The sequence below is a fragment of the Nyctibius grandis genome, chromosome 18 (assembly GCF_013368605.1).
Source record: "Nyctibius grandis isolate bNycGra1 chromosome 18, bNycGra1.pri, whole genome shotgun sequence".
In the NCBI taxonomy this organism is placed as follows: Eukaryota; Metazoa; Chordata; class Aves; order Nyctibiiformes; family Nyctibiidae; genus Nyctibius; species Nyctibius grandis.
Window position 1 is genome coordinate 11,064,767 of NC_090675.1, and position 14,349 is coordinate 11,079,115.

General features: G+C 45.4%; 1 protein-coding gene across 6 annotated transcripts in view; it reads left to right on the top strand.

The window, feature by feature from the left end:
• Positions 1-14,349, top strand: part of SGSM2 (small G protein signaling modulator 2) — a 48,579-nt gene that overhangs the window by 16,413 nt on the left and 17,817 nt on the right. For 4 of the 6 annotated variants that reach the window (XM_068415622.1, XM_068415625.1, XM_068415624.1 and 1 more), the window contains exons 3-10: positions 2,580-2,742; positions 6,613-6,774; positions 9,771-9,838; positions 10,351-10,496; positions 10,635-10,769; positions 11,222-11,346; positions 12,383-12,450; positions 14,089-14,252. In XM_068415622.1, the coding sequence (XP_068271723.1) occupies positions 2,580-2,742; positions 6,613-6,774; positions 9,771-9,838; positions 10,351-10,496; positions 10,635-10,769; positions 11,222-11,346; positions 12,383-12,450; positions 14,089-14,252 (1,031 nt within the window). The remainder of the gene's footprint in view (positions 1-2,579; positions 2,743-6,612; positions 6,775-9,770; positions 9,839-10,350; positions 10,497-10,634; positions 10,770-11,221; positions 11,347-12,382; positions 12,451-14,088; positions 14,253-14,349) is intronic. The other 2 variants (XM_068415623.1, XM_068415627.1) reach the window with 1 other exon arrangement.

Genomic DNA, 14,349 nt, shown 5'->3' on the forward strand with positions numbered 1-14,349 from the left:
TTAATATTTTATTGTTTTAAAGAAAGAAAAAACCCCACAACAGTGAAGGTGGGAAGAGAGCCTGTTTCCTAAGCAACAGCAATGCACTTCTTTGCAGTTATTTTTAAAGGCAGGTTGCTTCATTTGAGATTTGGAACCAATTATTGCTGCATTGCTTCAGGCATCCGGAAGGCTGCTTTTCGTTTTTCATTTTCTTTATTTCTAATTGAAAGAGCAAAACAGTAGCTGGGTTAAGAGTTGTTGTGATGGTTGCTAGACAGGATCTATGGCTGCGATGCGAAGAACATCCCTGTGCTGTCATCGCTCTTTGCTCTTCCCGTGCCGCTCTGCCTGGCCTTGCAAAACCCCGCGGGCAGCCAAACAGTGCTTGCCCCCGCTGCTGGTGCACAGATGCTCCCTCTTCCTTTGAGTGGGAACAGCCTCGCTGGCAGAGATGGCAGCAGCACCGGGCTCCTGCTTGTGAAGACCACGGGTGTTGCCTTTGCCACCCACAGATCTTTGATTGCAGCGGGTCCTTCCTGGTGTAAGCTGATTGCTGAGAGGGGCCGAGCAGGGATGTGCCCTGGTCCTTTCAGGGAACAGTGCCACGCTTAGGCTATTGGTTGCAGTGGTTCTCCTATAGGTTGTGCAATAAGGGAATATATCAAATTTATTCTGAAGAATTTGCAGTCTGAATAAACTTAGGACTAGGAAGGAGGAGAGGAGAGAATGTTGGCTTCTCTGTTTCACAGAGAATGAATTCAGGGTATACAATTAGAAGACTTGGCTTTGCTCACTCAAGTTAGTTGTATCTCGATAAAAATCGTTAAAAATGAACAATCCCAAATCTCCAAGCCATCAGTATTTAATTCCACTGGCTGTCTCATGGGGAAATTAGGGCTTTCCATGGAAATTTCATCTTCTACCAGATTTTATCCCAATGACACTTAGCTTAAAAAATATCTGCCTTCACAGTTGAAAGCAGAATAGTGACATGGTTATCCCACGGCACACTTCCAATTTGTTTTTCTAGTGCTGTTCCCTGCACTCTCCCAGCAGACGGTTGTGGTTTCTGAACACGCATTAGGTTACTCTGTGTAGTCAGTGATAGCAGGAAGCCAGTTAGAGTTTGTCTTTTCCAGTGTGATAAGACACAAGATGTGAAGTTATTAATGCCTCATAAATGCTTCTCTTAAATTTTTTTTGTTCATTCAGCAGGTCATTCTTCAGTCTTGCAAGGCGAAGAAATAGGGCAGCAGTGGGGGAGACGAAGGGGGTGTTTTTGCTAACGCTGTTCAATACCGACACATCCCGCGGTCCCCCGGCTGCCGTGGCTTCCAGGCTGGCAGCACGCAGGAGGTGTTTCTACGTGCCATTCAGTCCTGCCTGGGACTGAGGGTGGTTTTCAGGGACTGAGCAGTGAGGACAGGTCTTTCAGACTCAGGCTTTCAGGTATGGTGGGATTTGGAGGCCATGAAGTGCAGTAAGGAGGGGGAGTGTTCAGGAAACGCTCAGCACCCAACAGTGCTGGGCTAAAGCACAACCAAACACTGCCGCCCTTCAAAATTAGCTGCCGAATCTGGGGAGAGCAGCAGTGTGTATCAGAGCAGATGGAGCACCATTTGTTACTCGTAACAAAGATTTAACGTGGCAATTCTAACTGCAGTGTAGCGCAGGACTGCCTGCTGTCATTAAACACAGGAGAGCATCGCTCAGATGCTGAACTCGGACCCTGCTGTGAGGGCTGTGCCTGCGTGGGTTTCAGGGAGCGCACACCTTGCAGAGAACGTTGGGGTTTTTCCCCTCCCTATGAATGAGGGGTCTGTTCTCCTTCATGCCTTTTCATGGACAGGGTTGGCTGCATGAGTCATCTGCAGTCTCGATTTAAAAGCTGGTAGACAGGGAAGGCTTGTTTTTTATTTTGTTTTTTTTATTTGTATTTATCTTGTTTCTCTTTCCTGCAGCAGTTCAGCTGACAGCTGGTTGGATTTCTGGTGCACAGTCTTGTAAGGCTGAAATAGTGCAATGAGGTCTTTTACTGGTGACCATCAGAGCGCGTTACAGTGAGGTTTGCAACAGAGGCCAGCTAGACCTTTCCATTGCAAACACCAGACCACATGGAGCCATGCAAGTGGGAGAAAAGGACGCAGCAACTCACAAAGCTAAATAGGAGCCTCTGCTCAAAGCAGAGATCATCAGTAGAGGCAGATTTCTACCTCATTGTGTCTTGAGTTAGAGGACCTGGTTCTGCCACGAGGAGTTGAGCAGAGTTTTTGCCTTTGGGTTCATTTTCAATAAAATTGGGAATTTTTCATGCTGACACACATGTAAAATGGGGTGAAAATACTGGGAGGTGTTTCATTCCTTTGGTTCATTTATGTACTGCCGTTATCTGTAACTTACAAGGTGCTCGTTGTTGCAGATGATACACATACCTGCATCTTCTGAATTTGAGATCTAGTCTGTCTTTCCGTCTCGTTGCCCCCTGCTCTGTCCTCTTGACTCCACACCCGTCCGGTGGGCATTAGCAGATGGCGTTCACCGGGAGGGGACTCAAGGACAGCAGTGCCCACAACGTTGTGTCCTTCCTTCCCTTGCAGGAGTTGTGGAGGCGTGTCTGCTGCACATGCTGAAGCGCCGGGCTGCCGGCTTCCTGCGCACCGACAAGGTGGCTGCGCTCTTCACCAAGGTCGGCAAGACGTACGCGATAGCTGGAGACATCTGCAAGAAGGTGCAGGAGCTGCAGCAGCAGGTAGAAGGCAGGTGAGGGGAGGTCTGTTTGTCAGCAAAATCCGTACGACGTGTGTGCAGCATGGAGAGGATAGAGACTGCGTGGTGAATGCAAAGGGGTCTGTCTCGGCCACCTTTGTTAAAGCTCTGTCTCTTTAGTGTCTAACTATAAGGCAAGTGTTTCTGTTTGATCGAGCTGACAGCTAGCAAAGGGACAGAGGTTGGGAATTGGGTCTTTGGTGGTTTGTTTTGCTTCTCAGCGTAGCGGATCAGCGCGTCCAGCCCACACAGAGCAACAACAGTGAGTAATAACTGGTGATTTTAGAGAGTGCTCACAGGCAGGGTATGGGGGACCAGTCTGGACTGTTGGTGGGAAGGGATGTGGGTGGTAAAAGGAGCTGAAGAACAGACTTACTGGAAAAGCTGTTTTGACATGCTCCTTGCCAAACCAGTAACAGAAGATTTGTGGGTATTATGGTAGAAATAGTTAAATTAAAGGATACAAAGAATGATAGGAGGAAGGATGAACTCAGGAAGAGGCAGGCAGCAGTGAGAGACTGATTATAGGAAAGGAGTTAAGTACATGCTGGACTCGAGCACAACTGAATTCATGCTGGAGTCAAGGACTTGAGATCGCCGAAAGTCCTAAACTTCTTGCTAGGGGCGAGTAGTGCAATTAAAATTTTCCATGTGCTTGTGCTGACTGAATCACAGTGCACGAGCCTGTGGGACGAGTGTCTTGAATGCTCAGGACAGGAGATTTTTTTTATTCTGTTTGTAGACAGTAGAGCAGTGGCACTGCTAAGCCTTAAGAGGTCTTTGTACATTGAAGGAACTTTTAGCCTCTTGATCAACTTGCATCGAATGCAATGTGTTGACTGAAGTCCTATTATTGACACTTTTTAAAATCAGCACTTATACTTACATTTCTCTGTGATTTTCTGGCATTTGCTTTATTAGACTTCTAATCATCAAACTTTGTTATGTAGTTTTTAACAGGTATGTATCTATTTTTTATATATTTTTAAATTGTCTGCCTACTGATATAGACAGGGATTTTATTAATTTTAATTTTTTAAATGTTGAGAAAATTCCCCAGCCTTCCTCCTCAGTTAAGAGCCCTTGATGAACCCTGCTCTAACCGCCAGAGCCCTCTGGCTGTGTCCTCTACAGAAAGGAGCAATTGAACTTAAATTCTGTGGTTTCTCTTGGAGGAGTTTTGTGCGTTTTCAGCTATTAACAACCACAGATTTTAAGTGCTGTAGAAAATATGCACAGCAAAGAGACTCTATTAGGAGATGCTGCAGGGGGTGGACTTGCTTCATTGAACGTATAAAACAAGACAGAAGTGCTGTAGCAGTCTGATTGCTCCTGAGGCTGTGGCTTAAGAGAGCCCCTGTTTGGGATGCAATTAAACACATTTGAATTCCTCTGATGTCCCTGGTGTCATGTATTTCTTGTCTTGGGATTGTCAGTGCGTGTATGTTGCCTCGTAGAGGTTCTGTCATGGCCTAATGGAGGACTAGGGACTCTGTAAATGCAGAGAGGAGTTACAGATCTCACTTTAAACAGCACCCAACTGATGTACTTAGTCTTTGTAATTGAACACTTTCCTGAAATGGGACCTAAGTGCTGTCAAAGAACAGGATTGTTTGAGAACATGGATTTTCTGCTGCAGATTGTCAAAGATGTCAGGATTTTTCTTCTCATTAGGAGAAAACTGAACCTTCTTTTCTGCTATTTTAAGAGGCACATTTTCTGGGAAGGAGATGAAGAGGGTTAGTCTTCCACTGCCAGCGCTGTGCAGCGTATGGAGAGCCAAGGCAAACCTGCCGCACTGTGCAGGAGTGGGAAGCTCTCCCAGTGCTCAGCTCCGTGGTGCCTTTCTCCTGCAGCTGCGTTGTAGTGCCTGGTGCCGGAGTATGGACCCATCGCTGATGTCATCACGTGCTGCGGCAGGGCTGGCACAGCGTCACCTCCTGCTACGCTGTGCACACGTGGCTTGGTTGCGTTGTGTATTTTAGGAGGAGGGGACATGGGGCAGTGTCCCCCCAGTGCTGTCACGGGAGACTCTGTGTGGCTGGTACCACCTTATAAAATTGTGCGTTGTGACTTGTTGCTGCACGTTAGGTATTCAGCGTGGAGCAGTGTTGTCATCTTGTCTTGCGTAACCTTGCAGGCAAAGCTAGCGGGGAAGGAGGAAGGGAACACAAATCACATTTCAGCTACTTTGCTGGCAGCAGGGAAGAGAAACGGAGAGCGCAAACCCATTTTCCTTTTTGCGGGTCACTTTTGGAAACCGGAAAGCTCTAGGCAGCACATTCAGCTTCAGAATCAGTCTCTGGTTCCAAATCTATTCAGGCCATTAATTATCTCAACAGTGACAAGCGTTGATTTGTGTCAGTGCCACCAAAGAAGTGAAGGAAGCATTGTTGTCAGTATGAAAATGTATTTTGGACACCAGTACTAAACAGATGAGAGGTGGATGCTCACTGTGGCAGGACACCCCTCATGGTTAAGGGCGTGTGTGTTGTGCTGAGAAGGCACAAAACGGCTCCTTGGCATGATGCAAATTGCAGCCCCAACCACGTGAAGCTGTGTGGTGGCATGGCAGGAGGCACAGTGTACTGGGGTCTACAGTTCATGCAGCAAAACACCATCCCACAGCGTCCCTCACTGGACTGGGGTCAAGTAGATTTCCTGGGCAGCAGATGACTCCACAGAAAGGGATGACAGCTTCCCACATGGTTCAGAGACCACCGTGCTGCGCAGCCCCCGCATTCTTGTTGACAACCACCCTTGGGAAGTGGTTCTGCTTTGTAGAGCCAGCTTGTCATCCTGCCACTGAAAGGCAGCGCTAAGCTCCCCGATTCCGAGGAGGACCTGTTGCTGTGCTGGCTTATGCTGTAGGAACAAGCAGGGGGTCTTGGCTGTGAGCAAGCTCCCAGCTGGCTTTGGATGCTCATTTGCTATAGTTCTAGTTTCTCAGTTTGATGTTGCTTCTCTCTTAGTTGTCTTGTTGTCATTCTGTAGGTGGTAGGAGATAGGATCTCACTGCCAAGACGCTAGCACAGGCTGTGCTATAGCTTACAGAGAGAATGAGAAGATGGGCCTGTGCCCAAGGAGTGCCTGATGATGGTATGGCAGGAGGTCCCTGGAAAAGCTCTGCCTGTGTTGTCTCAAATCCTACTCCATGCTTCTGGTCTCAGGGGGAATACCTCATGCTGAAACAGCTGTGTGCCTTCTTGGGGTCACGGCTAGCTTCAGCTTGAAGGTACCAGACAAAGCTGGGAGACGAGAATCTTTTTTTTTACCATCCTGCCTGTGGCTTTCCCAACTAAGTGTGAAGCTTTGGTTGATAAGAAGCAAACTCCTGCTCGTCGGTTGCTACTTATTTTCCGCTACACTTTGCGTTTTGTTGTTTTTTTCATTCTTCTGGGGTGTATGGTCTGCAGTGGATTTACAGCCTGTTCATTTCAGCCTAGTACGTGGGAGTTTTGGAGGAGCTCAAATGTTGGGCTTTTCCTAACGCTCCAGAAGCAGAAAAGATATTTTTGTAGGTGACTACCTAGCCCGACTTACCTAATACAGACCTGTTGGGGGCTTTTTTTTTAGAGCTTGTTTAGCATCTGTCTGTAAATTAGATAATCTTTACAGGCGTCTGTTCATAATTCAGAACTGAGGCGTCCTAAATGATTAGAGCCACGATTTTCAGAAAATCACCGACTAAAACTCCACGCCCCAGTGGCAGCGAGTACTAACGCAGTAACGTAGACAGCTAGTATGCAGGTATTTGTCAGATACGTGCTGTGTATTCCAACACCCCTCCGCACAGGCTTCACTGGAGAGCTTTCTGTGAGAGAGCCTGAATTCTGACTGCTTTTACTTTATCTCCTTTTGCAGGAAAAATCAGCCAAATGGGCAGGAACCCCTCAAGAGGCAGGGGTCAACCACAAGCAGAACACCTGTCCTGACACCCCAGGCCATCAAACACATCTGGGTGCGGACAGCGTTGATTGAGAAAGTGCTCGACAAGATTGTGCAGTATATTGTTGATAACTGCAGGTAAGGAAAGAATCAGAAGCACAGGGATTTGTTGGGTTGATGTGTTTAGGGATCTGCAACAAGGGATTTGAACAAAAGTTGTCTTCAAACTTATGTGATGCAAACTTCTGGTAGGAAGAAACCCAGATACACAGACATTTAGAAGAAATTGTGCTTTTGTTTTTGAATCATTGACATGTTTCAGACTTACAAAAAGTGCTAGCAGCCATACAGCTTTCCAGAAATCGGCTAAAAAAATAACTTGCAGTTTATTAAGGAACTCTTTTAATTTTTTCTAAAGTTGGCAATATTGAACAGTGCTACCATACAGAGTAATGCATTCAGAAGCATGGGAAGCCCTGATCCTTTCCACTCGCTTAGGCACCTGAGGTTGCAGTAGCTATTAGGTGCCCAAATCCTAATGGGACCTAGACCTCAGTGACTTAGTGGAATAGAAATGTCTTCTAATAGGTCAGGAGTGCTTAATTCACTTACATTAGTTAAAAATAATCCTTTGGAATATTAGGGTGTCAGGGAAGAAAATGCCCTTTGTAGGTAAAAGAAGAGGAAATGAGTTTACAGCAGGAGGAATGAATGGCATAAATAAACCCTTGGGGCCGTGAGAAAAGGTTTTGTAATCAAGTTTCCTTTTTAGAAAACTCAAGTTTTGTGTAAAGTGAGTCTTCCCTTGCAAAACCAGAGAAGAGCATCAACGCTTTATGGATGTAATCCACAGGGACTCTTTAGGAGGAAAAGACAAGTCCTCTCTGTACTATGACATATTCTATCATCACTTCCTACTGTCGAGCATTAGCTTTGGTTTCCCAAGAGGTGGAATTAAGGGGCACACTAGGGACAAGTTCCCATAAGAAGAGACAGGTAGGAACCCTAAAGCTTGATATGGTCCCAGAAAAGCACCTCTGTACCCACTGCCATTTCAGTTTGTTCGCAGTGGTGCTTTTGTGATTCTGCACTTGAGGGGACACATTCTTGGCTGTCCAAAGCCCATGGGTCTGAACAAGGAAGAGAGCTAGGGCAGAGGAACTTATTCTCACAGTATTTTCCAAGTTTGCATTAACTGTTTTCCTTGTCATCAGCTCTATTTTCATGATCTGTCTTGCCACTAAAAAGAAAGAGAATGGAAGAAAGGTCTTTGTGCTGTTCAAAGAAAACTGCTGCTCTGGGATAGCTGATGCCAGTTTGGTTTAAGAGCTGTGTGCAGAAGAGACAGTGAGAGGGCTGGCTGTGTCCCAGAGACATGGTTAATGAAAGCATTTTAGTCCAGTGTATCAATATGTCTGCTGATACATGGATACAAGGATTTTTTAATTACTCTTTCCACATAATTGTCCTGGAGACATGACAAGAGAGTTCGGTCTCAGTTGTTTTAAGTGTTCATCTTGCTGCCTTCTCCATCCCTTCGAATGAGTTAGGATCGGGTCCTTAATTGCAGGTGTGTGATTTTGAGAACCTGAGTTAGTGAATAAAATGAACCTCTTCATAAGGCTTGTTCTCATGCATTTTTGTGATATTGCTGCTCAAATGCTGCGTGTTTTAAGTCCTTCAGCTTTTCTGTTCTTGAGGAAGAGAAGGTGGTTTAGGGTTGGAGCCCCATCTAGTGGAAGAGACAGCAGAGGATAACCACACTTCAAGAAATTGGGGTGTTTTGATTCTTTGGCTGTGTGGTTTTATAAGTCAGCTTTGCCTGCTGTGATGGGAAGACTTCGGGGTCATTGCAAGAGCTACTGTTTGCACTAGTTCATTGTTCTTGACAGTGTTTCAAGATTATTCCTCACAGATGGAAGAGATGTTCAAGAATGTGTGGATCTCTTGGTCTCTGTGGAAAACCGACAAAATTGCTTGCAGAGAGTTATTGTTTGTCTCCATATTGCATTAGTGCCCAAAGCCCCAAGTCAAATATTCTGGGTAAACACATTTAGCAACAGGCAAGCTCCTGCCCCTCCAGAGCTCAGTTCAAAAATAGATGAGGCAGAAATGAGCGTACTGACAGGAGGTGACACAGCTGATGGGGGCAGAATATGGATCCAGAGTAGGGGTGGTGGTGGTCTTGTTAAATATAGAAGTCTGGAGTGGAGGTTTATTGAGCTGGTTGTTCTAGGCTCCTTTTATGCTCCATAGAGATCTAGTCAATATTATAGTTTAGGAAATGATCTAATTCTAAAGCAGATGTCTAAAATAGGCCAAATACATTTCTCCATAGCTTTCTTACAATATATTTTAATGATCTTTAGTTCAGGACACACCATGTTCTAAAAGCCTTCTTTACATGCAAACCCCACACAACGTTTCTTCTTTACGAGATCAGTGGGTGAGCCAGTCAAGCTCCCTTAGAGCACTTAGAGGAGACGCATGCATTGGTGATCTCTAGGTAATCCCAGCAACTGCTTTTCCTCTGCCTGTCAAGTTCAGGAAAAATATGGTGTTTGGATCCCTTTGGTCCTGTCTCTGGCTGGTTAGATACACAGTTTTCTTATTGGCCCTTTGTGTGGGAGAGTGTATTTGATAATCACAGTGAAATTCTGTTGCTGGAATTTTTGTGTTAGAGCTGTAACTAAAACTAAGCTTTGAAAACGTGTTCTGCTTCAGTACATGCACAGCAGTCCAGACGTACAGCCTAGATCCTGTTTTCAGCCTTGGTAAAACTCTTAGAACTCTAAACTCTTAAATCTTCACTTCTACACAGGTAATTTAATTTGCTCTTGAAATGAGCGTTTGGCCCCAGTTTTTATTAAGCGTGAAGTCTGACCTGGGACGTGACTTCAGTAGTCAGGCCTCCCCTGCACACACAGTCCACAGCAAATGCTGGAGGAATTGTCAGGTTGATGGCAGCACGTCTGGCTTCTCTGCCCTTCTCTCTTTTGCTTCCTTTGGCGTACCCTCTGGTAAGCAGTAACGTGTTATTTTTAAAGTCAATGGATTCATGCAACTAGGAGGCATAAGAGCTTTTAAAAATAACAGCCAGTGCTTTTAACTGGACTCTGGTCTTTTATTCCCAGTAAATATTATGAAAAAGAAGCTTTACTGGCAGATCCTGTTTGTGGCCCTATCCTGGCTTCTCTCCTAGGTAAGTTCTTGCAAAGTTACTTCTTATGCTAAAGAAAGTAAATTGTTTCTTAAAACATTTTGTATTATGATAGTGTTACAAAAGGTGATTTTTCTCTCTAGCATGTAGCTTAACTGTTTATAGTAGAGCAACATAGAAGACGTTGTTTTGTTGCTTACGAGACCAGTAGAGACCGGTCATCTGTTTTTATTATTAATTAGTGGTTGGATCAGAGAACAGAATGGGAATGGCTTTTTACTGAATGCTTGCTGGCAGACTGTAACTGCTAATGCTGCTGTGGCAGGGTATTGTGTCCTACAGGAATATTTTTATACAGCCCTAGATAATAGGACCTGATATGTTATTATTTGTATTCCCTATATTATGGGCTGTTCCTGTAGGATCATTAAGTGATCATTAATATTCACTTGGCTTGAGAAGGAAACCTCACCTTCAGTACTTGGCCAGCAGGGTAAGACTGAGTGTGTTTCTGAACAGACTCAGAGGGTTTCTCTCTCGGCCTGTTTTCTTAGTTGGACCGTGTGCGCTGGAGTACACCAAGCTGAAGACGGCTGATCGCTACTGGACAGACCCTTCAGCAGATGAGCTTGTGCAGCGACACCGGATTCACGGCGTGCACGGCCGCCAAGACTCTCCTTCGAAGCGCCCAGCCCTGGGAGTAGGTATTTACTGTGTAGCTGTTTCTGAGTTAAGGCACAGAGACAGGTCTATATGGAGCTGTTCCTGTTTTACTGCCCTGCTGGTACAGTCATTCCTGTCCTGCCTGATCTGCCTGGGCTGTGTTTGTGTGCACTAGATCCGGAAGCGGCACTCGAGCGGGAGCACGTCGGAGGATCGCTTTGCTGCTTCGGCGAGAGAGTACGTGGAGTCTTTGCACCAGAATTCCCGAACACACCTCTTGTATGGGAAAAACAACGTCTTAGTCCAGCCGGTGAGTACCTTGAGTTTGGGTCAATAGACACAGCTGCTGCCTGGCTGTGGCTTGAGAGGGGTCAGGAGAGCAGGTAAGAATATAACCTGGGCTTGTCAAGTACTCGCTTAATGTCTTGTCCTCGGGCAGTGCTGCCTTCCCACTTGACTCTGTTATGCTGAGGTAGATTAAGACATGACAAATGCTTTCACTGCCTGACCAATGTGAAGTGGGCCTATAGGTGCAAACAGACGTACTGGACAGTATTTCATAAAACCAGTGGCTGTACTGTGTTTTTTCCCCTCTTTCTAATCGCAGTATTAAATACCAGTACTTCTGGTGTTAGGTTTCCCTCGGCAGTTGTAGGTAATGCACTGTTCTGGAGCTTGTGGGGTATAGAAAGATTAGAACATGACAATTATAGTTGTGCACCTGAGTCACCTGGATTGTCTGTTTGTTGCTTTTGTGAACAGAAAGACGACTTGGAGGCAATTCCTGGGTATCTCTCCCTTCATCAGTCAGCAGATAGTTTGACATTAAAATGGACTCCGAATCAGCTAATGAATGGAACCCTTGGGGATTCAGAGCTGGAGAAAAGGTAGTCGTTGCATTCAGGAAAAGATTGGAAGCATTCACGGTGTTTATTTCATGTATGCTGGGCAATATGATGTAAGTGTAACAAGGCTCATTTAATTGAAGGGCTTCTGAACAGTGCATAAGGTGTCAGGCAGCTCGGGGTCTCTTCCTGTTTTGCCACAGATTAATGAACTTTCCAAAGGTCCTGTAATGCCCTTGGATGTAAGGCCCTTTCAAAAGGAAAACAGAAGCCTGCTTTTCCACATGTTCGGGAGAAAAGGCTCAACACTAACTTCCATCATTACAATTCTAGTACCTCCCTTCAGAGGGTCACAAATCACTTGGCAAGCATGGCTAATTTCAGCCTCGAAAGAGAGACCTGCAATGTCATTGTCTTTCATTAGATTAGTTATTCATCTAATTTGGTATTCTGCCTCAGCAGAAAGTAAAGTCTTGAACCAGGCAGGTATGTCTCCTCAGGGAATGCTTCCTTCAACCCCAGAACAGTGCTCTCGAATGCTTAATCCACTCCATTCTCTTTCAAAACTTCGTGTGTATTTTTTAATAGAACATTAATGAAGCCCTCTGCCCTTGCTTTTATTGCTAAACTCTGTTGAGGTTGTTCTCAGAAGGGTTCAGAGCTGTTGCCAGTGTTTAATCTGTAAGCTTGAGCCCCGGTGGATTTAAATGCTGCTGCCCATAATCACATGTGCAAGACAGAACTGAACCTGGCTGTCCTGAGTCCCAGCTACAAGACATGAAGTCTGTGCCTCAGGCATTTCAGTCTTAGCCAGGGCATTGTTGTAACCTGGTACGGGGCGGTGGCGGGGAAGGAGAGGTGAAGAGGGAAAGGGAGGTTGTGAAAAGGCTGGTGCCGGATGTATCCACTGTGGAGAACTAGTTCCTTTGCCTTTTACTTGACTATTAATTTACTTTAATTGACCAAATTTAATAAGCAGTTATTAATTTAGCAGAGTCTTTTTGTTGGGTGCTTGGAACCACAAGCACTCCTGAATGTGGAAAAAAAATGTCTCCTGTACTGTTTCCTTCCCTGTCAGTGTTTACTGGGACTACGCATTGATAGTGCCGCTCAGCCAGATCGTCTGCATTCACTGCCATCAGCAACGTAAGCACGAACCTTCTTCTCAGGGGGGTGCTCCCAAAGCCCCTTTCTGCCGGGGGAATGTTAATGCTGCTGCCCTTTTGTGTAGTGCCTGTTGGGGGGTTGTTGCAAAAGGAGGCAGAGCATTTTTCTTCTTCAGATGCCTTCACTGAAAGGCCTGCTAAGAACTCTGCCTAACACTGCTCCAGCTGTCAGTTGCTTTCTGTGTTCTTTGGTTTTTGTGTGCTTTGTTTTGTGAGTCACCTGTGCAGCACAGCACTTAGGGGAGACTGTCAGCAGCACATTTTAAACATAGAAGCTTTGGCTCTATTATCCTCCATCCGTTGACCATTACAAGAAAGGAGAGGGGGAAAGCAGGTCTGTCAGCACTGTCTATGGTGGGAGCATCAACCCATAGAAAGGGAGTGCGTGTAACCAGAGCCACCCTCTGCCACCCTCGGACCATCCAGTTCTCAGTAGCCCTTTCTGCTCAGCGTAGGGAGAGGAATCTGGAACAAAACATCTCTCCCACTGCTTTCCTCACCACAAGCCTGAAGTCAAAATCACAGAGCAAAGACAAAGAATGTTTAAAAATTTTATTTGGAGTCAGATTTGAGTTACAGTTGGACTAAAGGACCTTTTGAATTAAGAGCCTGTTTTATGTTTAAAATACATAAGTATTTTACATAAGCCACTTGAATGGTCACTTCTCCTCCCTCCCTTAGCATTTCTAACTAGTTATGGACATATGGGGATGAGCGTTACATCTAGACCCTAGCTGGTAGAGGATGACAATTGCAGCGTTAGTTCAGGTCCATTTGCCCCACTTCGATCGGCTTCCCCAGGACACTTTGTGCCTGTCCAGTGTTTCACTGACCGGTCAGGTGCATCACCACTCTGCTTTGTGGCAGTTCCTTAGGAAAAGGAATTAAATGACAGATGTGGAACGTGACAGTCTCTGTTATTCTTCACTGAGAAAGCTGTTTCAGAAGCAGGTGCCAGGCATACACACAACACGATGTTTGCTGTTTGCACAAGATGACAGACCCTTGGCTACCAGCCTGGGACTTGCACAGCCACGCTGCAGAGCACGTCCTGCTCTTGGAGATCCCCCTTCACCCAGGTGGCTCCAGATGCCTCATTCATTCCGTTTTGGAAAAGGAAATTAAGAACCTAATTCACTTACATTCTTTTGAAAATGGTACAAGAGTATCCAGAGCCCAGGGTGGTTTTCCTTATTTGTGCTACATTTCTAGTGACAGTGAAGATAGATGAGAAAAATTTACAACAGGGAATGTGACTTGCTAATTCTCACAAGAATAAAGCCTCTGGTTATATCCATTAGGTTGGTTCTCATCTAAATTGTATGTCCTTTGTCAAGTAATGTCATACATGAGAGACTTAGTTTAGTTATTCCTTTATTATTTATTATATTAGTGTTCAGAATCACTTTAAATGTTTCTGCATGAGGCCTGTCACAATTTGCTCGTATCTGGAGCTTCTTTAGGACTAAAGGACTGAGATCATCCCTAGGTTGCACTGTCACTTAGAGGTTTATTTATCTGCTTAGAAATGATCATAAATAAAATTTACTTAGAAGGTAAGAGCAACAAATAGAGGTCCCGATGTAACAGCGTGGACTTCCCTTGTCCTCATTTGCAGCAGAAAGCAGATGGACATTAGTCTTGGTGAGTCAGGATGGAACTCAGAGACCTCCGCTGCACTTCCCCCAAGGAGGGCACCTCCTCGCATTTCTTTCCTGTCTGGAAAATGGTCTTCTGCCTCGTGGTCAGCTGGAGCCACCACTTTGGTCCCAACAGGGCAAGGTACTGCTTTTTCTGGTGAGCTGCTTGTGGTAGGGTTGATCTTAATGTCTGTCAACCAGCGTCCTGCTCCACAGTGTCCGTGTATTACTGTAAAGCA